Genomic DNA, 24,999 nt, shown 5'->3' on the forward strand with positions numbered 1-24,999 from the left:
GGGAAAGAGCCCCCTCCTCTCCGACATGCTTGTCCTTGTCCACGACGCGGGAGGGTAGAGAGGACAGAGCAGAGGTAGATGGGGTGTCCCTGATACCTGAGAGGATGGCCCCAACATGTCAGGCCACAAGCCTCTGGCTTGATGCAACTGCAGAAGCCTTGTTTTTATGGAGTTCCTGGTAGAAAGGAAGAGCTGGGCTTTGAGTTCCCTCAATTCTTTGCTGTGGAATAATCATTGTAAAGTCAACTAGTTCAGTTGTGAGGACTGTCATCGAGAGGCCATCTGTGACCCGTCAGCCTCTGGTGGGCCTGGGATTTCCAGGTCAGAGCTGTCCTCCAGGCATCAGCCTCTATCTTCAGGCCTCACAGATCCTAGACCATTCCAGATTTTCTTTCTGGAACAAAAAATCATTTCTTTATATAAAGTATTAAAAGATATCTAAATACAATATGTTTTTGTAATGAAATTGTGCATGTAGAGTTGTATTCATATTAGTACACTAATCAAAAGGTATAAACAATGAGAAACATTAACAGCAAACCCAAATACCAAGTTATGCTGCTGAATTTCAATTTTAGCAAGCATCAAAAACCACCAATCTTTTAGTCCTTTTCTTGAACATTATTCTGTATCCACGTTCTCTGCAATGATTGGATCCTTGGATTTTATTTCGTTTTCTGTGTGCCATTTTCCAGATATATGTCATGGGCTGCTGCTTTGGGGGTTGAATGTCCTTCTGGTATCCATGATTAGTCCCCACGTAGCACAGAGAAACTTCTCACTATACGCTTCCAAAAAGATTCTAGTGCATTGCTCCATTCTAGAATTTTTTTTTTTTTTTTTAATCTTCTAGAGGCAGGATTTCGGCAGTACCCTCCAAGAACCCCTGCTAGGGCTTTAGCAACCTCACTGTTGGCAGGGTCTTACTTAGGATGCAGTACCTCAGGCCTTGCTGCAGGAGCTGACGTCACTTCCTGTGTCTGAGCTGCCCTGCCGAGGGCTGGACGAGTAAGCTGTGCTGCTTACTAACGACAGGCCCTGGGGGATTCGATGCGGGTGGTCTTTACACCCCACTCCGGGCTTAATGCCCGTGAACAAAAGCCTTTCCAACTTTCAGACCTAATTTGTTTTTCTCCCTGTTTGTGTTTGTACAGTTTAGTTGTCCTCCTGAAAGCTAGGAGACGAGAGAGAAAGTTGGGTGCTCACGCTGTTCTCTTTTCCTGTAGATTATCCAGCGGCAGCTGGAGCAGGTGGAGGAGAAGCAGAGGCAACTGGAGGAACGAGGGGTTGCCGTGGAGAAGGCGCTCCGTGGTGAAGCAGGTATTGTCTGGGTCTCCTTTGTGAGGAGGTTTGTTCCTAAAGGAAAGCCCCTGCCCCCACCACCCATGGTAGGCTAGTTTTGTGTCACCTCACGTGGAGTTCAGCTGCTTTTCCAGCAGGGTTCTCTGGGGCCCTTCATCACCGAGTTTGGGGCTTCCTATTAAGCAAAGGAAAAGGAAAGCATCTCTGTTTGGGACTGCCCCAAGACCTGGACTTGTTCTTCCACCCTCTCGGAGGATTTGCCATTTATCTGTAGAACGAACTCTCAGTCCACTTCATGTATTGATGGCAAGCACTGGGCCTCCTCCTCTCTTCTTCCTCCTTTCCCCCTCCCCTGCTTCGTTTCCTCTAGAAGAAAATAGCTGGGAATGAGGGACACTGTACCACAAGGAGCCATCACAGAACTGCACGAGCGGGGCCCCCAGCCTGCTCCCCACCTGCCACCTCCAGTGTTTAGCTTTGTGGGCTCCCTCTCCTGCTCTGACCACACAGAGAATGGGAGGACACATGCCCCACAGAGCCCTCACCATTCCTCCAGTGTGAACCTGGGCTCTGTGTCTCCCAGAGGCTGGTCACTCGGGGCAGGGTGGACAGGCTCGGGGGACGGTGGCGAGCCAGCACAAGGTAGACACGGGAATGGCTGTGAGGGCCGTACGCTCAGTGGCTGCCATGTCCAGGGAAGAGCTGCGGAACATAGTGCAGTCACCCCCACTGTCCATCCAAGGAGCCTGCAAGGTGGGTTCAGCCCAGTGGGGCACACAGGAAGCAAGGAAGTACCTGAGTCATCCCTGGTCCCAAGGGCCAGGAAGAAGCCCTGTTGGTTAAGGACCTTCAAACCACTGGGCCAGCCCCAACTAGAGGCCCAACTCAGGCATGGAGTGACTGATCTCTGCTTTCTCAAGAGTCCATGAGTCTCAGTCCAGCCTCTGGATGGGGAAACCTCCATGTCTTTGTAGAGAGCACAGGCCTCCAGGGTCAGCGTTCAAGTTGTGAGGCTGGGGATGAAGAAAGGAGGTGACTTAACTTTGCAGTAACCCCTTATTCCTTATTCTAGCATGGCAGAGGGACAGGGTGGCTACATCTCCTGGCAGGCAGGCTCTCTGTAAACTGAAGAAGAACCAGTAAGAGGCAGCCAGGAATGGGGCCAGTTGCTGCCATCGGATCTTACTGAGCTGACCTCACAGAATGTGCCTGATGTCAAGATGAATTCGTAGGGTTCTGCAGGCTCTAAGTTCATTTGGGGGGAGTCAGGGTTCAGGCATAGAAGAAGATCTTTCCGGGCCCTTCAAGGCCTAGATATTGCAGCTGAACAGTCGACTCAGTGATGACCTTCAGGTGAAGAGATGGGATGAGGAGAAGGATGAGGATGTGATGTTCTTGGTTTTGTGCCTTACCTGATGCTGGAGTTACTGCTTGAAGCCTGGGCCACCAAAGGAGATGCAAAAAGTCGAACCACTGAGCAGCCTGTAAGCCAGAAGCCTGGGACGTGTGACTGCGAGGCAAGCACTGGCCCATGTCAATGAGTGGAGATTCGGATTCACCTCGGAGGGTCTCCAGGCTTCCAAAAGAAGCTGTGATGTCCCCCACCATCCTTGTTTTGGCTTCCTGCCCTGCATGTGCTTCCTTGGCCTCCTGAGTTAAGCCTGACCATCCAGAAGGAGTTAGCCTAAGCCAAGCAGGGATGCCCTGCCCAGCTGTAACAGGACTCACAGGGCCCTTCCCTCGTTGCTTTCTCTTCTTGCTGATGTCAGGAGGGAGCCTTCTTATCCTTCCCCACAGATTACTTCTGCCGAGATGGAAAATGAGGGATAGATCTTCCAACACATAGTCAGAATAACTCAATAGGCTTGTGTACCTCCATTTCATTGTTAGCCTGAGTCTTCCTCAAGGAAGATAGTCTGCGTCTCCTCCTTACAGGGTTCCGAGGTTCAGGTGGGCCGCCCCAGGGTTATGGTTTCCGCATAGTACTTGTGTACCTGTTGGATGCCATGCAGTTCGAGACTGTGGCGTTGCTTCAGTATTTCTAGAACAGGCCATGTTATTCAAGCTGCTGACTGCCAGGGGTCATAGAAACTCTGCCCTTGAAGATTGGTGTGCGAGATTGCCAAAATTCCCCTTTTTAGTTGCTTAGGTAATTACCTTTCCATAAAAGTATACAACCAGGATTTCATCTAAGTCAGTGGTTTTCAAACTTGTTTCTTAGCAGCAGAACCCTTCATACAAGCCAAATTGTAAGTTTAAATTCAAATCAAAAAGAACCACTCTAGAATGTTGATAACCACCAATTTGGAAATACAGGTTAGAGTAGAGAACTGCAAGTGATAATAGGCCTCAGCCTCTGGTCCATCCCTGGGTCCCAGTGTAGAGAACATCCTGACACAGAGAGGGAGTTGCCAGAAATGGCAACCGTGTTTTAATAGTTCTCTCAGAAATCTCAAGATCCATGCAGTTTAAATTACCTCCATCCCAGAAGCCAAAGGTGGGAGCAGTAGGGAGCAGTTTACACAGTAGCATCACTACTAAATCTAGCAGCAGTGCAAGTTCCTTATAAAGAGTAGATCTCGGGGCGCCTGGGTGGCTCAGTTGGTTGAGCAACTGCCTTCGGCTCAGGTCATGATCCTGGAGTCCCTGGATCGAGTCCCTCATCGGGCTCCCTGCTTGGCGGGGAGTCTGCTTCGTCCTCTGACCCTCCCCCCCTCATGTGCTCTCTCTCTCTCTCATTCTCTCTCTCTCAAATAAATAAATAAAATCTTTAAAAAAAAAAGAGTAGATCTCAGAGAAAGACTCCCAAGCATGCAGTAAATACAAAAGCCAGCTCTGCTGTGGCATCATGGCCTGAATGTTACCCTCCTCGAGGCCTGCACTGTGACAGGAACTACTCTGACAGGCTGGGTCTCCCTGAGTGATGGCCCCCCCAGGGTGCTCTTCTGTACAGCTCTTCGCGACCACTCTCCTTGGAAGCCAGAATTTAAGTAAATACGTAAGATAGCCTCTTCCCTAGCACATTTTCAGGGAGTGCAGATACTTGCACATGGAGGGCATAAGAAACTTGGTCCTGAGAGCCTCACAAAAACAAGCTTACCTGACAGCACAGATGGATGTGTTGATGGTCCTCAGTGGGTTAACATCGGCATATCAGACTTCTGAATGTAGTGTGTCTTGTGTAAGCTTTAAAGGAGTTCCAAGTATTTGTGAATCAGGTAGTTGGGAGACCAGGGAATACTGCTCAAAGAACCCTAGGGTCTCACAGAACGGTTTGAAAACCACTGTTCTAGTCCAAACTCTGGTAAGCAAAGCTTTATCAAAACACCTTCACCCAAATACAGATTTGTCCTGTTTTTAAAGACAGACTTTGGTAGCTCCATTAGATTTCCCCATGATGCATTTGGGAAATTCTCAGGGTATAGTAGCTCCTATCATAAGAATATATTTCCAAACATACTATTTTCCTTTTCTTATTTTAAGCACATCACTTCTAAGGCTCGCCTCTTGTCAGAAGTCCCAGTTGGCCCTGGCTACTTGGCAGAGATCATCTTTGAGGCTGAACTGTGACCATTGGCTGTCCTTTCTCTCCTGCTTCTGCATTCTGTTCCTCTTGTTAGTCTGGTTGCTCCTGGCTGAGTCCTTAAGGAGATAATCTCAGCTGAGCATGGCAGTTTGGAATCTTCCAGCCATGCTAGCTGGCCCCTTCTCTGAGGGGGCACAGCTGACTGAGCCTGCCATCCTGCCTCACCCGATGGGCCCAAGCTTCCATAGCTCTCTGAGGGGTCAGCCTGTTAGCAGGCTGCCCTTGCAGACAAGAGATCTCATATGGCCCTGCCATCCTATTGATCTCGATTTGTCTAAGGCTCATGTATATCTGGACCATAAGGGTTAGGTTCAGAGCCTGCAAGCCTAGGGCAGATGTGATTTCTAGTCTAGAGCACCTGAGAAGCCCTTTTTGTTTCTGGAACCGTGGTGCAAATTTTATCTGCTGCATCAGCCTTGAGCATGAGTTGAAAAACTATTCCAGGATTACATTCTACTTTCTGGTACGGCCATTCTTAAAGGGGGAACCCTCGTGTGGAGCAAAAGGCCGCCAGGATCAGCATGCAGCCTGAGAGATCTGGAGGCAAAGGGTAACAAGGTACAGCTGACTTTTGTTGTACTATGCATTTATGATTCTGGGAGGATGAGGACTGCCCGACCAAGCCCAGCCCCTCAGCAGTGCCCAGGCTCTGCATCTCAGGCATGCGAAGAATGCAACCTCCTTGCTGGACAGTCTCGTGGAGCTGAAAGGCAAAGGAGTGCCTGAGGCTGGCAGACCTCCAAGAGCCTTAGGGCAAATAGTGACTCTGCTTTTAAAGAGAAGCCTGGCTGAAGTTGGGGCCCAACCTCAGAAGAAACAGGATCCCCTTCATCTGAAACCTATCCCGTGAAAGCAGTTCTGCAAGGAGCTTGATATGCTCAAGCAGGGGGTCACAGGTGAATTCTTGGGAGAGCTCGGACTGCCTTTCAACCTAAGGATTGGTGGCCTTGCAGAGCTTTTTTAGAATGTTCACATCTTGCCTTCAGACCCTCAGCCTGGGGCTTCTACTATTCAGTAACGAAGGTAGTAAGTAGCCCCTGATCTGCCCTTGCATTTTTAAAAAATCTTAGTTAGATACAGTTGACTTCCAGCAGGGTCAGGACTCCCAGGAAAGCCAAGGCCTTCTATCCTGTCGTAACTGATCAGAGGTATGAACAGCAGTCCCATGGTTAATTGGCTATTAACTGTATCACCGGTGGTTTTGAGTGAGCTCTCCCTTCCACCACCAGAAAGTATATAGCTGCAGCACATGTGTGTATAGATAATGCACTTCCAGAGAGATGCATGCTTTTCAACTGTTTCTCCTCACCCTCTTGCTATATGTCTGTGTCCCTTATGCTTTGTGTCATTGATTGCTTTGGGTCTGCGGGCACAAGAGGGTTATCTGATCCAATAACTCTCTCTTCACCAATTCCTTGTTGTAGACTATTGGGGAGAGTCTTATTACAGTGGCCTCATCGACTTGCATCTGGGTGGTATGTATAGCAGCGTCTGTTGCTGACACTAACCGTGCTGACCCCCTTTCCCCACCCGCTGTCCCCAGTCCCTGCTCACAAACAACAAGAAGAAATCAACCTGATAACCAAATGGCAAAAGCACAGGCCCTTTTCCAGCTCATACGAGAGCAGCATGCTGGATCCTCCACACTGTCGAGACGGAGATTTGAGAGAGCCTTTGTTTCCCCGGATTATTTTAATTTTTTATAATGAAAGTTCACCTGCCCTTACCCATCCATATCACATCTGCATCCTGGTCCCTCTAATACTGTTTAGTCATCTGATAGTAACACACATGCACTCATTCTCATTCTCTCTCTCTCTCTCTCTGTCCACCTCCCCCCAAAACGTGACCTCTGCCCTGATCTCATTCTCATTCCTTACAACTTGTAGATGTCACATCCACCAGGACTCTCTCCCTGCCAGTCATAACTCAAAAACCAAACATGTAAAGAACTCAGCCTCACCCGTTTTCATTAGGGTGTGTTCATATTTCCCCTAAAAGACCTTGGGTCTTTTATTTCCTTTGGGGGAAAGTGTCACCACCCATGGGGAAGGTGTCAGTTGTGAGTTCTGCCCAAATTCACTGAACTTGAGGCTGTTGACAGATGCTTATAATAATGTCCCTCCCTCCTTGCTGTGTCATGGAACTTACTCTGCAATCCTTTTCAATGAAGATAGGAAAAGTCTAAGGCAATCGTTCTCAGAGTGTGGGCTCTGGACCAGCAGCATCAGCAACATTACTTGGGAGCTTACTAGAAATGCAAATTCCCCAGCCCTGTCCCAGATCTTCTGAATCAGAAACTCTAGAGGTGAGGCCTGGTTATTTGTGTTTTAACAGACCTTCCAGATGATTCTCATGCCCTCTAAAGCAGAACCACTACCTTAAAGGAATTCAAGATTTTTGATGTCTTGGCTTTACAGAGCTCACCATTTGTATTAGATTAGAGTAATAATCCATGAGTCTCATTTCTAGACTTTGGGCGGTTTTGTCAAAAGGAGTGCCAAGCAGCTGCTCCTGAGGTTAACTAGGGGAGACTCGGGCCCCTTCTTGGAGTTCCTGCATCCTTGGATGGGCAGTCTGACCTCTTCACCTCCCCTGGCAGGCTCCTTGCCTAGAAGTGGTCTTAAAACAGAAGAACTAGCAAAGATTATTCTCTGTCATTTTTTGCCATAATCCCATCCTTTTTAAGAGTCACTTTGTGGCCCATTCATTTACAAACAAAGGGCATAATTCTGTGATTCCTACTGTATGACAGTGCCATATCCTTAGAGAACCTCAAGCAGTAAGGGAATAGGCTCTTGGCCTCAGGTGGATTGGGTTGTTGCTCATCTCTGCTCTCTGTTTTCCGTCCCCAGGGTGCCACAGATTCCCACCCCTCTGCAAATCCCCTCAGTGCCCCAGAGCTTCTGGTGTATTCAGAGACTTCCATACTCATTGCCATTGATGCTGTAAAAGGGCTGATGCTTGCGTTCCAATTAACAAATCCCATTTCCTGTCTAATATCCTTGACTCCTTTCCCGTCTCCTCCTAACGTGCCTTAGCGGGGGATGTTTATTTCAGTCCTAAAGGAATCTCCAGTGTGTGAAAGAGATTCTCATTAATTCAAAATCTCCTGGAAAGAACTGTCAAAATCTGTTTCTTTACAATTATATTCACCTTCCCTCCAGCTCAAGATCCAGTTGCCATACTGATCACCTTATGTGCCTAGTTTTGTTTTCTTTACCCCCGTGCTTGAGTGATGAAATGTACTTGGCTGTTTTCAGTTCTCTGTCCTTGACTCGATAGCTACTAGCCTCTCAGGTTTAGAATTCCAACAAATTTCAGGGAAAAAGGAAATAAACAGAAAAAAGAAACCCCAGGTGTCTTCTGAGTTATAAAATACCCCACCATCAAATACCTTCTAGCCCCTGCTACTTGGGTGTCATCAACTCATCACTTCCTCTTTTGCTAGCTCATTATGATTTCAGTGTTAAATTTAGACTTCTCTGTGGTTCCATTCATCACATAGAGGCTGTTACTATCCAGTCAATGTAGCAGGAAAGAATCATCCATTCTGAAGGCAGTAATTTGTACCCCAGGCACAGAGCAAGGGCCCTCTGGCCCCGTTCCTGCCCAGCTCCAAGAGGAAAACAGATGCCAGAATTAGGTCCCTTTTCAGTTTCTGCTGATGCTTCATTCTTAGAATACTTGGTAATATTCATTATTGGCGGGGGGGAGGGGAGAAGGTTGCCCTTTTGAAATCTGGTGCCTGAATTGTAGAGCCTGATTGCTTCTCTACTCTTGCATCCTCAGAAGGCCACAGGGCAACCCCACTGCTGGGCCCCAGACCGATCTTAGTTCTCAAGTGGGTGAGACAAAGCTCCAAGCAGTGTCCAGGTGTTGAAAATTCCATACCCTGCCCAGAGGAGTCCAGACTCCTGATCCCTGCCCCACATTCTGCCCAGTAAACTGTATTACTTTAGTAGGGTCTTTCAGTGGCTCTCAGCTAACTATTTTAAGGTTCCAGGTTTTAATACAGATTAAAAGTCTCTTGTGGCACCTGGGTGGCTCAGTCAGGTAAGTGTCCAACTCTTGATTTCAGCTCAGGTCATGATCTCAGGGTTGTGAGGTCAAGCCCCACATTGGGCATAGAGCCTGCTTAAGCTTCTCCCCCTTGCCCTCTGCCCTTCCCCACCCTCACATGCACAATCTCTCTTTTCAAAAAGGAAAAAAAAAGTCTTTTTTGAGCCACAGAGTATAGAAAAAAAATATCTTTTCTTCACACACTTGCTTGAGTCTTGTGATTTCTTGTTGAATCTTGTGATTTCAAAAGACACCATTAGAAGGACACATAATGAACCCTGGACCAGAGATGAGCTGTCCCCAGGTAACCTCACTCCCCTTCCCTTTTCTTCAGGCTCTCCCTAACTGGTCCACCCACTACGTTTTGTTGCACTAGGACAGATAGATGACTAGAAATCTTTAGATAAAAATGGTCTCTCTTCAAAAGAACTTTCAATTAAACATATATACCTAATTTCTCATTTTGTTTTTTTTTTTAATGTTTTATTTATTTATTCATGAAAGTCAGAGTTAGAGAGAGACGCAGAGGCAGAGGGAGAAGCAGGCTCCCCACCTAGCAGGGAGCCCGATGCGGGACTCGATCCCAGGACCCTGGGATCGTGACCTGAGCCGAAGGCAGATGCTTAACCATCTGAGCCACCCAGGCGCCGCCTAATTTCTCGTTTTTGAAGACTTCTCCACCCCATCTGTATGTCTCAAAGGGAAATTGAAAGAACATGAATGGTTTAGAAATGTAACAGAAAGGCCTGAAAAATGGTCTTTCATTGTTGCTGGTGAGTTGGGGTAGAGGCACAGGGAGGCCTAGCCCAGGCCTGCTCACTTCCCTCCCTTCCTGTTCTATTTGCTTGCCTTAAGTTGATGTTGGTACATTTTTTATTTGTCTGTTTTGTCAGAGCATTATTAGCCTTGCTCTGTTTTTGCTTAGGAACTTGAAATTCTTGAGATTTCAAATCCAGCATTCTAATGTACGTGTGTGTGTGTGTGTGTGTGTGTGTGCGCACGCGTGCACACGTGTATGCATTGAATCTCCGTTCTTACATGCTTTTTTCCTTTTCCTTGTTGGGGGGCTTCATTTATTCCCCAGTCTAGAGATTCATTCTACACTGAGTTTTTAATAACACAAGGCACATCTTAGCCCTAAGTATGTAGACTGGGCCTGCTAGACCAGAAACCTTCCACCCTATCATGATGCCTGCTTATCACTCAGCAGCATTGCAAACCAGCCAACTTGATTACCCCTGTGTTTGGGATTGGGCGCCTCAGCCTTGCACTGCAAAGTTTGCCTGCCCCAAGTCAGAAGCATGGCATTGATACTGAGGAGTCAGAACAGGCAGCAAAACATCTGGTCAGTCTTCCCTTGCTTCAGACTACATAACCTGAACTACACAGAAAAGAAAATCAATGAAAGCCTCATTCCTTATATCTGAATCACCAAGAAATTCTCCCAGTCCTGGGCTTGTGGCTTTCTGCGAATGTAATCTGGTAGATTGAGCTTGGACGTGAAAGGTAATGCCCCTGATGTTCCTTACGAAAAGATAAACAACATTCTGGTGGTATCTGTAAGCATGAATTGTATAAAAAGTTACTGCTGCAATGGTAGGTCTGCTATCAGCAAATAGAGTGGCATTACTGCCAAAAACAAGTGTGAGAAATGAGAGTCCCCGCCCAGGCAAGATGAGGCTGCACAGACTGGCCCACAGAGGCAGGCCCAGAGCTACCATAGCAGGAAAATAGAACCACAAAATATGACTGAGAAATAAGCATCCCTGCATCCTATCCATGACACCTTGGAGCTTGTTCAGAGGCCAAAAGGAAGTGAAAAAGAATCTCTTCCTTTATGTGGGATTTTCCAAAAAAAATGTAGCTGGAAAGGAAGTAATCTAACCCAGGGCTACTTAATGGATTTTTATACATGAAACAAGCTCCAGTGTATCAAAAGGGAAGGTGTTGGGATGGCGAGGGGCAATTTTGAGCCTATAAAAGGATGATATTTCTATGATGTTTATGAGCTGATTGTTTGGAACTCTGCCCTTTCCTATGAAAATGCAGTTACAAGTGGTGGCTCGGCTTATAAAAAGCCCACTTTCCTCATGTCTCTAGTGCACAGTACTAGGCTATGACATTCTAGAACATAACCATGATTCCATGAGGAAATGCAGCATTCCAGGCTCGTACTTCTGGAATGTAGATTTCTCCCTAGGCCATCTGTCTAGACCCTCCCCCTGGTCTACTAGGCACTGGTGGTAGAGACTCTGAAGGTTTAAGCGTGGGGCGAGGGCTCCTTTGTCTGACAACAGGAACTGGGAGCCTATGTAGTGGGAAGAGATAAGTACCTGGGATGAGGCGGATGCCCACAGCTTTTTCTCGGCTCCAGACCAGACCTGAACATCCCCTTTATTTTTGTCCAGGAATCCTTGAGACTGGCCCACCAACTTGCTGCCAGACCAGCCCTGGGCCACGTGAGAGGCAGGGCTTAGAGTGAGGTGTCCAGGCAGGTCAGGGCCAAGTGATAGTGTGGGGAACACCCCCAACCTAGGATTCAGGTCCTAGCTTCACCCTGTGCCCAGCAAAGTCACTTATCCTCTCTGGGCCTCTGCAGGATAATGGAAGGAAGGGCTGATGCTGCCGCCTACCCAGGCCTGGCCTTCTGAGTAGGGTCTGCGTGTGACTCCTCTTCTCCCAGCTGCTTCCAGGAGCTACCATTTGTTAGATTTGCCTCAAGCCTTTGTGGGCCCTTTCAAGAGGGCGGACAAACTCTTAGTTCAGAATGGTAGAGGAAGATGTGGGCTTTAGTCAGGCTGTGCCACATTTAACTGCTTGGAGCCTCAGAACCCTCATTTGAAAATAGAGCTGGTATGCCTGGCCAGGTAGCCACCGGGGAGCAGGGTAAGGCTCAGATGAAATAACATCTGTGAGAATGTTTTGAAATGAAAGCACAACTCATGCTTATTACATGCAGCACACTGAATCTGATGTACTGCTTTTCAAAGTTCAGTGGCCTATCTCAGCTGCCCCATGTCAAGATGAGTGGGCTAGAGAACAGCCGACGGCAGTCACTTTGCAAAAGGAAGCGCTTCGGCAGAGGAAGACGCTCAGTTTGCTGCCAGGGTAGAAGGTGGGGCAGGTGAGCTTGCAGCTTCTCGAAGGCAGAGAGAGCAGTCTGGGATGAGAGCGTAGACCTGCTGGTGAGAAGCCTCTGACCAGGACCAAACTCTGGGTTTGCTTAGACGTGCTGACTGAAGTCCAGGGGACACAGGGATAGTTGGATAAGTGATCACTGGGGTGCCCCTTGCAAAGACACAGAAACCTATCACCCAGCATTTTAAAGTAAGCATAATAAAAGTTGTAAAGGCTTATATTTGCCATAAACTTGACGACATCTTTGCTCTTAGAACTAGTGACCAAATCATCTATTTCTCACATCTCCAAAAAAGGCAAAGAAATTACACTCGAAATCAGCACCTCTGTGCTTCCCTTGCGTGCTCATTTCAGATTCAAGTCCGGGTGGAACTCCACTCATTTAACTGATTTTTTTCCCCTTGATTTCATATTTTTAAAACTATTTATTGGCTGTTTTTTCTGATTATAAAAGTAGTATACATTACTACTTAGATTTTGGAGCACGAAGGAAAGTCTGGAGAAGAGAGTCATAACCATGCATCCTGTCTGCTCAGCCCAGCTCCTCCAGAGGCGTGGCCCATTCCCATTCTGCCTTCTGTCTATTACTATGACAATGCCTTCTCTTTTTCTTTTTTTTTTACACTTTTTCTAACACTTGCTTTCCCTGATATCCCCTTTACTGATTTCATTTTCTAATTTCTGTTCTGAATATCCTGTTATCTCATATTGTCTTCTGTATTGGAAAGGGTGTATAAGGATGTGGTCTACATAAAAGGAACTAAAAGTTACATTTTGTGATATCCAGAAAGTAGAAACACATTTTTAAACATACGTGCAAGTACATGGGCTCAGCTGTATTGGTTGTGTATCATGTCACTATCCCTTGCTAATGACTATGGACACCGTTCCACTCCGCACCAGTCTGTTTGCGTATTGTCAGTACCAGGAAGCAGCAGAGATTGTTCGTTGACATCGTGTTATTTATCCAGGTGTTCTGATCACCAACATAGAGTCTGCACTTTGAAACAAGGAAGGTTGAATGTGGATCAGCTCTAAGCAGAGAAAGGAGCCCTTCTCCCTTCCCCCCACATCAGCTAGTCACAGTCACATCTGTTTAGAACCCTGGATGTAATCAACATTACACACACACACATGCACACCCACAAAGAAGTCTCTGGCTTTAGTTTTGAAGTTTTACCCGATACCGGATTCACTGCGCACAAAGCACTATGATGAACACTGAAGGGTTAAAAGAAAGGGAAAATGTGGTACCTGCGTTTGCAAAGCAGAAGGGCCCCTCGACCAGTAGCTTGTCTATTGGGCCTTCCTGTTACTAAAACAGAGCTATTTCTTAAACCCTATTCCAATCCTAAAACTGCCCCTGCTCCCTATCGTACTGAGGCCATTTCTCTGAGCCTGTGTCTCCTGTGTGTGCCCCAGTGGTTCTGTGATGGTCCCTTGCTGGGCTCCTCTCCCTCTCCCTGAGTAACCGTCAGGTCTCCCTAAGTCCTAGACATGTCTCTCTGCACCCTGTCTTCTCTCGGTTGCCCCGTCCATGACTCTTAGCAGCATTGTTACTGTGAGTTTTCGATATGTCCCTGTCAGCTCACCCCTTTTGGTCTTCCAGTCCAAAGTGGGACAGCCCTCCCCCAGCTGTGCCACTGGAGCCCTCTCCAGAGGTGGACAGGCAGAAGAAAAGGGGGTGGTTGGCTCTCCCTGGTACATGGGGGGGATATGACATGGACTGGGGGAAGTCGCCTCTGTGTGGTTATGTTTCCCTCAATTTGTCCTGGCTCAGAATTCAAAGCACTGTAGAGTACCCTGGAAGCCCATCCCTAGATGAGGCACTGCCTACGTAGACTCAGAGCTGCTTTCTGTGGGCATGTGGGAATCTAGTGGTGGCAGACCCCTCCGCCCCCCTTGGGCTTATCCAGGGCTAGTTGTACGTGGAGCGCATGCATCTATGGTGACATCTTAGAATATTTCACATGGATTTGGTTGGTGACCTGAGATTATCACCTGCAAACCTAGGAGCAGTATTGGGCACATATTTAATCATGGACTGTTCCACAGAGGTAGGCAGACCAATCCCAGGGGCTTTGGGCATTTTTGAGGAGGAAACCCAACACCCAAAACCCAAAGGCCACCATATGATGATATCCAAATGTCACCACCTTTGCAGTAAGGAACAGAGGAAGAAGGAACAGCCCACTCACCCCCAGAGCTGCCCGCCATCGCCAGGGAACATGTGCATTCCTTTTTTAAGCCGCACGCCCAATGCCTGGGTCTGCTCTTGTTCAGTTTCCATGCTGAAAAAAGGACTTAATTCATTTGTAGACTTTGTTTCCCTTGTTTCTGCTTTTCCATTTCTTGTATTTTTTTTCTTTTCCTCCTGTTGTTCCTTTCTCACTTCTTATGCTTTTTGTCCTCTGCTTGTTTTTTATTTCACCTTCTCCCTGTCCCTCTCCAATTCCAAACTCCTCTTCCTCCTCCTTTTCCTCCTCTTCCTTTTTGTCTTTCTTCGTCTCCTCCTCCTCCTTTTCCTTGTTTGGTCCTTTTTGAAGTTGAGCCCAGTGGCGGGACTCCACGGCGTAGACCTCTCTCCTTCTGCCCTTGCTGTGTCCAGGAAGGTAACGTAACTCCCCCAACCTCATCCCCACTGCCTCTCAGGGGTCGTAGCAACACTAGTCAAACAGGGACCCAAAACCCAGCTATTTCTCTTTTTCTCTGACACTCAATAGCCTTGTTACAAAATTCCATGAGTATGTGGCAGTTTCTTACAAGGTACAGTATCCCTTTGACTATCTTGGGGAGGACTGGGGTACAGAGGGAAACCAGAGAGCCTCCAGGTACAGGCCTTTCAGGCTACAGCTGAGCATCCCATGACATTGTGCCACCATTCATGGTGGGACTTTCCAGACTCAAATCGAGCAGATAGAGGGGACACATGGGTGAGGAACCTCCTACCTGTGTGGCAGAGATTTATATTGGTGGAGTCGAGGAATACTGTCCTTACAAAGACTGGTCTACACAATGCCCCCAAGTTCTTTTCCAAAAAAAACAAAACAAAAGCCACTAAATGCAAACTTCTCTACCCTGTGTCTTGCTGAGTGTGTGTATTTTTTTTTAAGTTTGTCTGATTTGAAGTCTGTTGTGGTGATAAGATTGTTGTTGAAAAGGCATGTGGGAAGGGGAAAGGGGAGTGTGGTCATGACTAACCCTTGCTAACCTCTTACCTCTGCTCTTCATGGTGCTCACATTTGACTTTCACCCACCCCGCCATATACCTTTGCTCATCGGCTGTGAACAGTCTCTACCATAGCTCATGAGCGGTGTTCAGATATATCCCAGTGGAATTTTTGTCCTTGCTCATGGAGAGGCGGGAAGGAGGGAGAGACTTCCCAGTGCATTCCCAGCTTGCTGCACTGGACAGCTTGCATGCCTCAGGGCTCCATCTTCCATGCCATGTGGGCACACTGTGCAGAGATGCTCAGAAAGGAATGCATGGAACTGAGCTGTGGGCTGCCCTAAAAGCCAAAGGACCAAGTCTATTGGGTCGGGTAAGGAGAGCTTTCATCCCCAGACACTCCAGCCCTCCACAGAGGCAGGCTCGGCTGGTCAGGAGGGAGTTTCTGTCTTGCAGAGTAGGACTCAGGGATAGGCCTCCACCTTGGGAGCACAGCTGCACGTGCACCCAGGCACCATGCATACGCTAACCCCCGCTTGTGTGAGTGCTATTCGTTTCTGCCTCTCCAGAGCGTGGCCCCCGTTGAAAGACTAACTGGCTTGGGCCTCCTGCGTGTCAAGCAAACAACGCAGCAGAGAGTTGTCTTTGAACAGTGTGCAAGGAAGTCAGGTGGGAAGAATGTAGGAAACAGTGAGTAAGGAGCTTGACAAAGGAGCGCATTGTCTCACCTGAGGGTATATTCCATATGTTTCTGGGTCTGGTCTTTACCGGGATAGGACATCCAGCCAAGTGAGTCATAAAATGGAAGGCACTTTGAAAGATCTCCCAGTCCAATGCCTCTTAACCTGGGGCCCACGGGTGAACTTCAGGGGGTCCAGGAACACCCTGAAGTTCTATATAAAATTGTTGGATGTGTAGACATGTATTTTTCTAGGAAGAGAGTCCCTAGGTTTCCTGAGATTCTCAGAACGGTTTGGAATCCAGAAATATTGAAGACCACTGACAGAGTCTGTCTTTTGCTTTAGGCAGGACCTTACTATTGCCATGAGCTTCTTTGTGCTCCAAGGGAAAAGAGTTTGTTCTCTCCTTGGGTGGTCTGATTGCTTGGAAAGTTCTTCCTTCTGTTCTCCTGCCACAGTTAAGCTCAGCAGGGTCAAGCTTTCCTGGATAGAGATTTAGTTATCAGCCCCAGAAACTGCTGCTGGGGTTAGGTCAGAGCAGAGGGCACTGCCTTATTTAATAGTGCCTAGGGTCTGCTGGTGTTCTCTCTGCCCTTGGTGAGGAGCCTGACAGCCGTCCTGGGAGGTACTGTGTGTACCAGGCAGGATTCGTTGGGAGAGTGTTTGTCAGGAAGCCTGATAAGGCCACAGTTTGAGAACAGCCATCTCCCTGACCAGGAGCTGAAGAGATGGGGACGCATCAGTACAGTGGCCCAGACGGGGGCAGCAGCCCAGGAAAGAGATGGGCCAGTGAGGGTAACTTCAAAGGGGGTAAGTGCAGCTTATAAATTTGCATTTGCCTGGTTCACGAGACTGGTTTTCTAAAAGCAGACCTAGTACGTAGCAAGTACCAAATAGATATGAAATGAGTGAAAAAAAGGGAAAAAGGAGGGCAAAGCACTTCAGACCTACCAAGAGCAATCCATTGAGCAGGAGGGGTCCAAACAGGCTGTGACCAGGTTACCGAGGGGGGTGCAGGTTGGGCCTGGGAAGGACAGGTGGAGAGCGCAGACTCTGTTAGGCTCTGGGGCATGGTGCCCCCTTCCATGGCTGTAGGCAAACTTTGGACCTGGCTTGGGAGTGTTCCGGCAGCATCCTGCTCGGCTCTCTTTGCACATTTGCCCCTGTGTGAGACTCCTGCCGGCCGGGGTAGACAGCAGACACTTTGCTGTGCCTGACGCACCCTCTCTCTTGGCAGGCATGGGGAAGAAAGATGACCCCAAGCTGATGCAGGAGTGGTTCAAGTTGGTGCAAGAGAAAAATGCCATGGTGCGCTACGAGTCGGAGCTGATGATTTTGTGAGTGGCCTTTGGTTGGGGACCCAGCTAAGGGGGGCCGTCAGCTCAGTACCTATCACAGCAGGAGCACAGCTGCTTCCTAATTTAGGGGATGAGGAAATATGGCCCCCCGAGTCACCATGCTTGTCTCCCTCTCTCCTCCCCCCGCCCCCAATCCCAGTGCCCGGGAGCTGGAACTGGAAGACCGGCAGAGCCGACTACAGCAGGAACTTCGGGAGCGGATGGCAGTGGAAGGTAAGGGGGGAACAGGGCTGGAGGGCACCCGGGAAAGCTGGGTGTGGGCCTGCTGCCTCCTGGCCCTATAGACCTAATGTCTTTGGCCACTGCCCAGATCACCTGAAAACTGAGGAGGAGTTGTCAGAGGAGAAGAAGATCTTGAACGAGATGCTGGAGGTGGTGGAGCAGAGAGACGCCCTCGTGGCCCTGCTTGAGGAACAGCGACTCCGGGAAAAAGAAGAAGACAAGGACCTGGAGGCTGTCATGCTATCCAAGGGCTTCAGCCTGAACTGGTCCTGAGCTCTACCTGTGCTCCGGCTGGCTGGTCTGTGGCATCCACCTGACCCAGGCTGGGTTCTCCCAAACCACCCGGATGAAAGATCTCAGAAGGCCCGGCACCTCCTGGGAGTTGACACGCAAATGTCTATGTGCCTCTTGAAAAGTGGGTCAAGTGTCTGTGCTCTGGGGAACCCCAGGTGAAGATGATTATCTGAGGTGGCTCAGCCTCCTTGGAAGAGGCCCACCCTGACTTCCTGCTCCAGAGAGAGGAATACGGAGCATTTGACATGTGATATGGGAAAAAAGAAAACCCGCTCGCTCCCCAAGGACACGTGGTGGCTGGAGCTCCTCCTTCCACAAGAGGAGACAAGAGAAGGAAGCTGCCCCCTCTCCGTCAAAACCACAACCACCAGAGTGCACCTTCACGGAGCGGAAGGGACAGCGATCTTCTTCATGCTTCCTGAAGCACCACCAAAGAAACGAAGAAGACACCCCGGCGGGGGCAAGATGTGACTCAAGCCCTGGGAGGGGGGCAGTGGCCAGCAGGTCAGCGCCTGCCCCAGTATCGCAGGGGAAGCTGGAGATGGGCTGGCTCCCGAATTCATGATGCAAGTAAGGAGGACCCAGGAGGGGTCTGCTCCCTGGCCCCCTGCACCGCACACTGGACCCCTTGTGGCCAAATGCCCCAGGCCTCCCTCTGGCTGTGACCCGAGGCCTGAGGATTGCTGCATTCTGCTTTGAATTCACAACAATTTTGACACTGGAAATACTGACTTTGGGGGACAGGATGAGGCCCTACATTTCTAGCCCCCAGTTGACAGACAGGCGTTGTTACTGTTCAGCGCTTCACGTTGGGGTGGGAGATTATCTTTTTCCCTGACCTTTTTCCTGTGTTTGCACATTGAGATGAAGCTGTCAGCCTAGCAAGACGCTCAGCCGCTTCGGACCCTTTTTGTCAGTTAACTTATTTTTTTAATACTTGAAGAGAAGTAACTTCATTTTTATATCTTTACTAGAGACACTGATCACTTGGCACCCGATGTAGGAGTGACAGGGGTATCTGCCGTGTCCTCCTACACGGTCCTATCCCGAACTGACTGAACGCTGTTCCAGCCATCTATTTATTAGCCTTCTTCAGAGTGTTGCTGACCCAGTTGGCATCAGGGAGCAGCTGAGAACCCCACGTGGGTTCTTGGTCCTAGCTCTCCTGTCCCCTCCTGTATTTGGCATCTGGCCCCTCCTCCTTGACCCGGCCCACCCTCACTGTGGTACCAAACTTTGTGTCTGCACCATTCATTTGTCAGGGGTACATTTCAGCACTGTTTGAGGCCAGGCCAAAGGGCACAGATGCCACTTGCCTCTCCCTGTTGAACCCTGGCTCTGCAGAACCCATTTATTTTCTCCATTTTGGTGCCAGGGTTTCACCTCCCCATAGCACATTTATTATTAAAGGTAAGCCCTTTTCCAGGCTGGCATTGTAGGCTGGGACCTTGTAATCCCTCTGGCTGATGAGAATTCTCTCAGCCCAGCCTCAGATCCAACCCGATAGAGATGCAAGTGTTGGAATTTAGGTTGGTCTCTCACAGTTAACTCTACTCCGAACCTCCTCTGCACCTCGATCTTCATGGGAAGGCACGGGATAATGAGCACCATGTAACTGGCTCCTTGAGCCAAACTGCTCATTTGTCACAGTTCAACTAGAGACTGGCATTGTACAGCTCATAGAGCCACAGTCGGAGAAAATGTGGTGGGGAATCCACAGAACTGACACACGGTCAGCGCAGGGAGGATTCCTGTCTGAGCAAGGCCAATCCGGAAGGGCCCTCCGGCAGACTCCTGGTGGACAGGGGCCAGGGTAGGGCGAGCAGAGGCCTGGCAGCTCCTCAGAGTAGCCTAGATCAGGTGTCCGTGCCGACCTTGGGACTTCTGTGGGGAGCCCCGCCATGCCTCAGCTTGAACCTTCATTCCTAGTACAAAGGAACAGGGAATGTGTCTTGCTCTTCACTTTGTCCATGAGCTGCCATCTGTCTCCTGTGGAAGCACAGGAGGTGTGCTGCTAACAACCGTCGCAGCTCCGACTCCTTCACTTCCTGTTCTCTGATGAGGCGGAATGTCCGTGTTTATGCGCTTTCTTAAAAAGGCGAGAGGAGGGTGTTCTGGATTCCCTCTTTAAACCTCACCCTTCCAGTAAAATTGGACTTGAGACAGGCCCCTCATCGCCTGTGTGGCCTTGTCCCTGACCCTCTTCGTCCCTCGAATGCCGCCGTAGCCAGCCCAGCCCCAGGAGAGCCGCCTCCATCCCTCCTGGCTCCTGCAAACCCTGGAGCAAGGCAGCGCTGTGCCAAGTGGTGGGCTCGGGACGTGACCGTAGCGACACGCTCTGAGTAGCCTCATGTAGCGCGGGCGCCACACGGGACCTGTGCCCTCGCGACCGGCCGGCCCGGTCAGCCTTTAACACCCCTGCGTCCTTCCGAAGCACACACTGCGGGCTGCGGTTGCTAGAAAGGGGACTGAAGACTTTGCAGAGAAGGTTCCAAAATCCACAAGCCTCCAACACGTGCCCCGGTTCTCCACTCCCGACGCTGTTAGGACTTGCGGCTCTAGTAGTGCCCCTTTCTTTTAAAGCTCCCGTTTTATAACCACTAGTTTGCAGTTTATGTTAGTACCCTGGTGACAGGCTGCATGAAATGTTTTCCAACTCTGGAAATGCATGCAGCTCCAGGCAACTGTTCTTCCCAAGATTTAAGTCCCCTTGAAGGCAGGGACACAGGAAATGAAATGCCAGAGCTTGAGTGAGCCCAAACACAAGGCCCACAGAGTGGGCAACCAGTTCCGCATCACCAGAGGGAGGCAGCAGACACCTCCACTCCTGAGTCTGAGGGACTCCTTGTGGGGTTCTCACCCTGCTCGGGTGATATCTTTGGGCCTTTGCCCCCAGAAACCATCCTCCAGTTGCTTTTGACCAGCAATGATAGACTATTCTTTATCCTCTGAAAAGAGAAGAAAGTTTTCAGTGGGGCAGGAGGTAGAATTCAAAGAAAAACAGTTGTAAGGTGGTAATAACTGAGCTGCAAAGGGGAATGGGCCACTTTATGCGCAATAAAAGTTTTTCACAGAAATACAGAGTGTATTTCTTAAGTCATTTTACCAAACTTGGCAGCGAGCCAGGATGCATTTCCATGTTCCAGCACCTGCCCTTTTCAGGTATGTGGTGTCCATGCAAGTCATTTAGATGCCTGGCGCATGTGTGGGTGTGTGTCCAAGCTTGTTTAAAGAACACAACTTCATCTTACCCAGGCTCAGCCATCAACTGCTGTCATTTGAGAAAATGCCTGAAACAACTTAGTGTGATAGACGCTGTTCTTCAAAACCAGGCCCCAGTACCGTCTTGAAGAGAGGAAGCACGTTCTGTGAAGTGAGATTCTTCAAGTTGGAGTGGTCCCGTGCTCCTGGCAGCCTTCCTTGCCAGCCCTGCATCCGTGCCAGCCTGGCCTCTGTCCTTTGACACAGCTGCCCAGGGAGCCCAGTGGTGTGGGGTCTGCAGCCTCCAGGCCTAAATCGTTCAGATGTGTCAGTGTCCACAAGTACATTCAGCATAGGGTCTTGGAGAGATGATATCACCCTTCTTTGGACTGGAATCATCCCCAAGAGATTGAAGGGAACAATCCTGGCCAACTCTTCTCTCTGCTACAGGAAGCCTCTTGGGTTTGTCTCCAAATGGAGACACATTCCAGCTCTTTTCCCCTCCCTTGGTGTGATGACTTTGTCATCACCCACAGAGCTAACCCCAAAGGCACATGTCTCCCTCCGGCCCAGTAACGGCTGCAGGGAGAGAAAAAATGGCACTAGATGGGTGGAGGGGAGTGTTGGCCAGCCTAGAAGTCACTGCCATGGAAGCTGGTTCCAGAGCCTTTCAGCCTTATTGCCCGCTATCCCAGAAAGAAGAAAGGGGCCTCTCTGACACAGACGTGGACATCTCAGGCAGAAAAAATATAACTAGCTCAAGTGAACTTTCTGTGGCCATGGTGCGTGCCTGTTGGGGAAGACTGGAGTTCGGTAGTCACCACCTGTGCCGATCTCAGTCACCTTTTGTTCCTCAGAGGGGCTGGCTTCGATTAGAGCCGGAAGCAGGCAGGATTTGACCGCAGTTCCAGCAGCCCCAGGTAGCCAGAAATGATGATTGCTGTTTTTAGGCAGGTAACCAGAAAGGAAGACTGCCCAAGCCCCCACGTAAGTGCCACCTCAGAAGCACACACCCTCATTCCTTCCAAGAAACTACCATGTCTTATGGCTCTGAAATCCCTCCTGAACCCTGAGTCTTCCTGGAATCAGAGTGAAAAATGGCAAACGGAGAGAATGTGCCATTTTAGGAATCAGAGTGAAAAATGGCAAATGGAGAGAATGTGCCATTTTATTTTATGAGCTGGCCAGACTGGCCCACTTATGGAGATTCTCCCTCCTCTTGTGTTACCGGCTCGGAAGATCCCCTCCCAGCAATGCTCAGTGAAGAGGGTAAGAAGCCATCCTCTTAGGTGGGTTATGCCCCACTGAGGTATCAGCCCAGGGGCCAGAGCTGCACCACGTACGCTAAACCAAGGAGCCTGTTAGGCCAGGTGCCCAGGGTCACAAAGGCCTTTCACGGACACTCCCAGATGGACCACCTGTCGCTGCTGAACTTGACCACGTAGCATTTTGTGACAGCCCCACTCCTTGTGTCCCCTGCCCTGAGGTCTTCCTGCAGGTGGGGCTTAAACAGGGAAGCCAGAGTCCTGGCTTCTGTGGATAGGCCATGTATGCTGGCTGCCTCTGCCTGAGAAGGCAGCTGATACCAAGACAAATATGGAAGAGGCGACAACGTCCATGATGCACACTCGCGCGTGTGCGCATACACATAAGCATCTTCCTTTTCATGGTCAGCATGACCTTTCTCCAGAGTGGACATCTAGCTGTAAAGTAGGCTGAATTTAAGCCTTTGGACCCAGGAGGGACCAGCTATGGTGGTGGTCCAGGCTCCCGGCTAAGGCAGGATCCAAGTTGAGGATCTTGTAACAACAAACAGCCTGGTGCGTGGAAGACCACAATTGTATGGAACAATCTCCAAAGTAGGCAGATGGAGCAGTCCTCCAGATCCAGGGGAAGGGTCGTTTGGAGTGCCCAGTGCAGGTGTGGGGCTGCCTCACACAACCTGTGAAATGAGAAGGAGGTTGCTGGTGTCCGTGGCCACAAGTGAGAGAGCGGTAAGGAAAGGGAGTTAGCATTCAGACATGAGACTCGCTCCTGCCTCTTCCCTGACTTCAGAGGAAGCTGAGGCTTAGCATGTAACTGGTCGGTGCCTCCCTCCCTGTTAACCAACCCACAGGATCCATGGGAGGGCAAAACATTGAAGGGTTTGAGATTCTTGAATCGGGGCCTTTGTAGATGGACAGACATCTTTCATGACGGTAACTAATGTTGCCCTTGAAGAAACCAGAGGAGGACTGAAGGCGGTCCCAGCACCTCTAGGGGCTGACTCCTTACTACCCAAGTTCATCTCCGATCTATCTGGTGAGCCAATGGAGTTGTGCATTTATTTTTAATTACTTAAAATGCTGGGCTGAATCTTCTGTTTCCTCTCAACTTAATCCAGGTTGCTGTAGACAGGCAGTGTTCGCAGAACCTTCAGATGGGCCGCTGCTGGGTGTGTGCCTGAGGCTGGACCATGCTGAGCTCGAGTCAGCACTCAGTGCCTTACTGGGAACAAACCAGCACTCTCAGCTCAAGGGGACGCCCCAGCCTTTTCCCTCCTGCCCCCTTCTACAGCCCACAGCCACCGGCCACCTCCACCTTCATCTTAAGGCAGCTCTGCCAAACCTGCTCTCCCTGTGGTGGCTCCAGGGGACATGCCGTGGGTCCCTGGTCCTCCAGAGTCATGATCAAGGATAAGGGATTCATCCAAGTGAAGGCTAGGGTATGTTAGTGTTACGATGCTGATCAAGAGCCAAAACAAGGGTTCACTCACATACACCAGAGGCAACTGGCACAGCAAGCAACAGGAAAAAATGAGTGTTTCTTGGTAGAAAGGCCCAGATGAATACCCAAGGTTTGGCACTGTGGCCTTCAGGTTGTCTCCCCAAGAGCTTGAATGCCAGGTCTTTCCTGTGGAGAAAAACACAAGAAGCACCTGACAGCCAACAGCCCCCTTTCCCCAGCTGCATTTATTTAACGCTTTTTAAAAATGTTTTTAAAGAATTAAGTACCATTTTTAAAATGTAACCAGGGCCAGACTTACTTGGTACCAGCCTTCATATTGGGACAGAATCCTGTTTCTGGCCCTAGTAATTAATGTTGTAAGTCTTCATCACATTGTTATTAAAGTCACCTGTAAAAATCTGGGTGGGGAGGCAGGAGGGTCAGGTGGGGAGGGTCGTGCCTGAGGCTGGAAGATGCTGGCCTTGGGTCAGCACTTGGTGCCTTATACCAGTTTGGGAACAAACCAGCACTCAACTTGGCGGGGCACCCTCTTCTTTTCCCTGCTGCCTCATCTACAGCCCAGGGGATCAGAGTTGGTAGAGCTTTACCTCCTGAGGGGTGGTGACCCCAGAGTGAGTGTCTCTTCTGAGTGAATCACCCCACCATGGCCTTGGCCCCTGTTCCTGGAAGATGCAGAGAGCAGCCCCAGGACCCTGCCAAGTTTTCCTATGGGAAGATATTTGGAAGAAGCATCAAGAAAAGACAAGTCTTCTGCAACGCTGTGCCTGAGGAGCGTGGGGAGCGGGGATGCCCGCTGTGTTGACTGCAGGGGTTGATGTGGACATGTACACTAAGTTCATGCCTGTGTGTGTGAGGAGCCCTGCCCACCCTGTTCCTGAAGTTTAGAGTCTTTAATGGGAAGGGACGAGGGAAACAAATAGTAACTTTTATTCGGTTTGGTGTAGCCGAGTGCACATTTATCCTCCAGCTGTTTGCACTCCTATGGCCGACAACCAAAATAAAGTCCGTCATTTTTTTTTCTTCTGTGTGGAAGAGGATCATTTCTTCCCCCCTTCAGGTGCCAGGACCCCCTGCCCACCCAGCCTGGCCTCCGGCAGGGCTAGTATCCACCGGGGAGGGTGAGCTGTGTTGCTGCTGGTTACTCGTGGCTCCTTCCACTCGTCCTACCTGCCCCCCACAACTTTGTTTGGATTGAAAAAAACCCAGCTAGGGGAGTATCCCTGCCTCTCCCTTGATCTTACTATGTATCTTGAAAGAAAA

At 49.5% G+C, this 24,999-nt stretch overlaps 1 protein-coding gene across 4 annotated transcripts in view; it reads left to right on the top strand.

Moving 5' to 3' along the window:
- Nucleotides 1-24,758, top strand: part of MICAL3 (microtubule associated monooxygenase, calponin and LIM domain containing 3) — a 198,256-nt gene extending 173,498 nt beyond the window's left edge. For 3 of the 4 annotated variants that reach the window (XM_081820923.1, XM_081820925.1, XM_081820926.1), the window contains 6 exons: nucleotides 1,227-1,320; nucleotides 6,313-6,363; nucleotides 16,655-16,747; nucleotides 17,175-17,274; nucleotides 17,435-17,508; nucleotides 17,606-24,758. In XM_081820923.1, the coding sequence (XP_081677049.1) occupies nucleotides 1,227-1,320; nucleotides 6,313-6,363; nucleotides 16,655-16,747; nucleotides 17,175-17,274; nucleotides 17,435-17,508; nucleotides 17,606-17,790 (597 nt within the window). In that variant the 3' untranslated portion in view covers nucleotides 17,791-24,758. The remainder of the gene's footprint in view (nucleotides 1-1,226; nucleotides 1,321-6,312; nucleotides 6,364-16,654; nucleotides 16,748-17,174; nucleotides 17,275-17,434; nucleotides 17,509-17,605) is intronic. The other variant, XM_081820927.1, reaches the window with a different exon arrangement.
- Nucleotides 24,759-24,999: the final 241 nt, after the last annotated feature.

The sequence above is a fragment of the Leptonychotes weddellii genome, chromosome 5 (genome assembly GCF_054177405.1).
Source record: "Leptonychotes weddellii isolate Sample4059 chromosome 5, ASM5417740v2, whole genome shotgun sequence".
Lineage (NCBI taxonomy): Eukaryota > Metazoa > Chordata > Mammalia > Carnivora > Phocidae > Leptonychotes > Leptonychotes weddellii.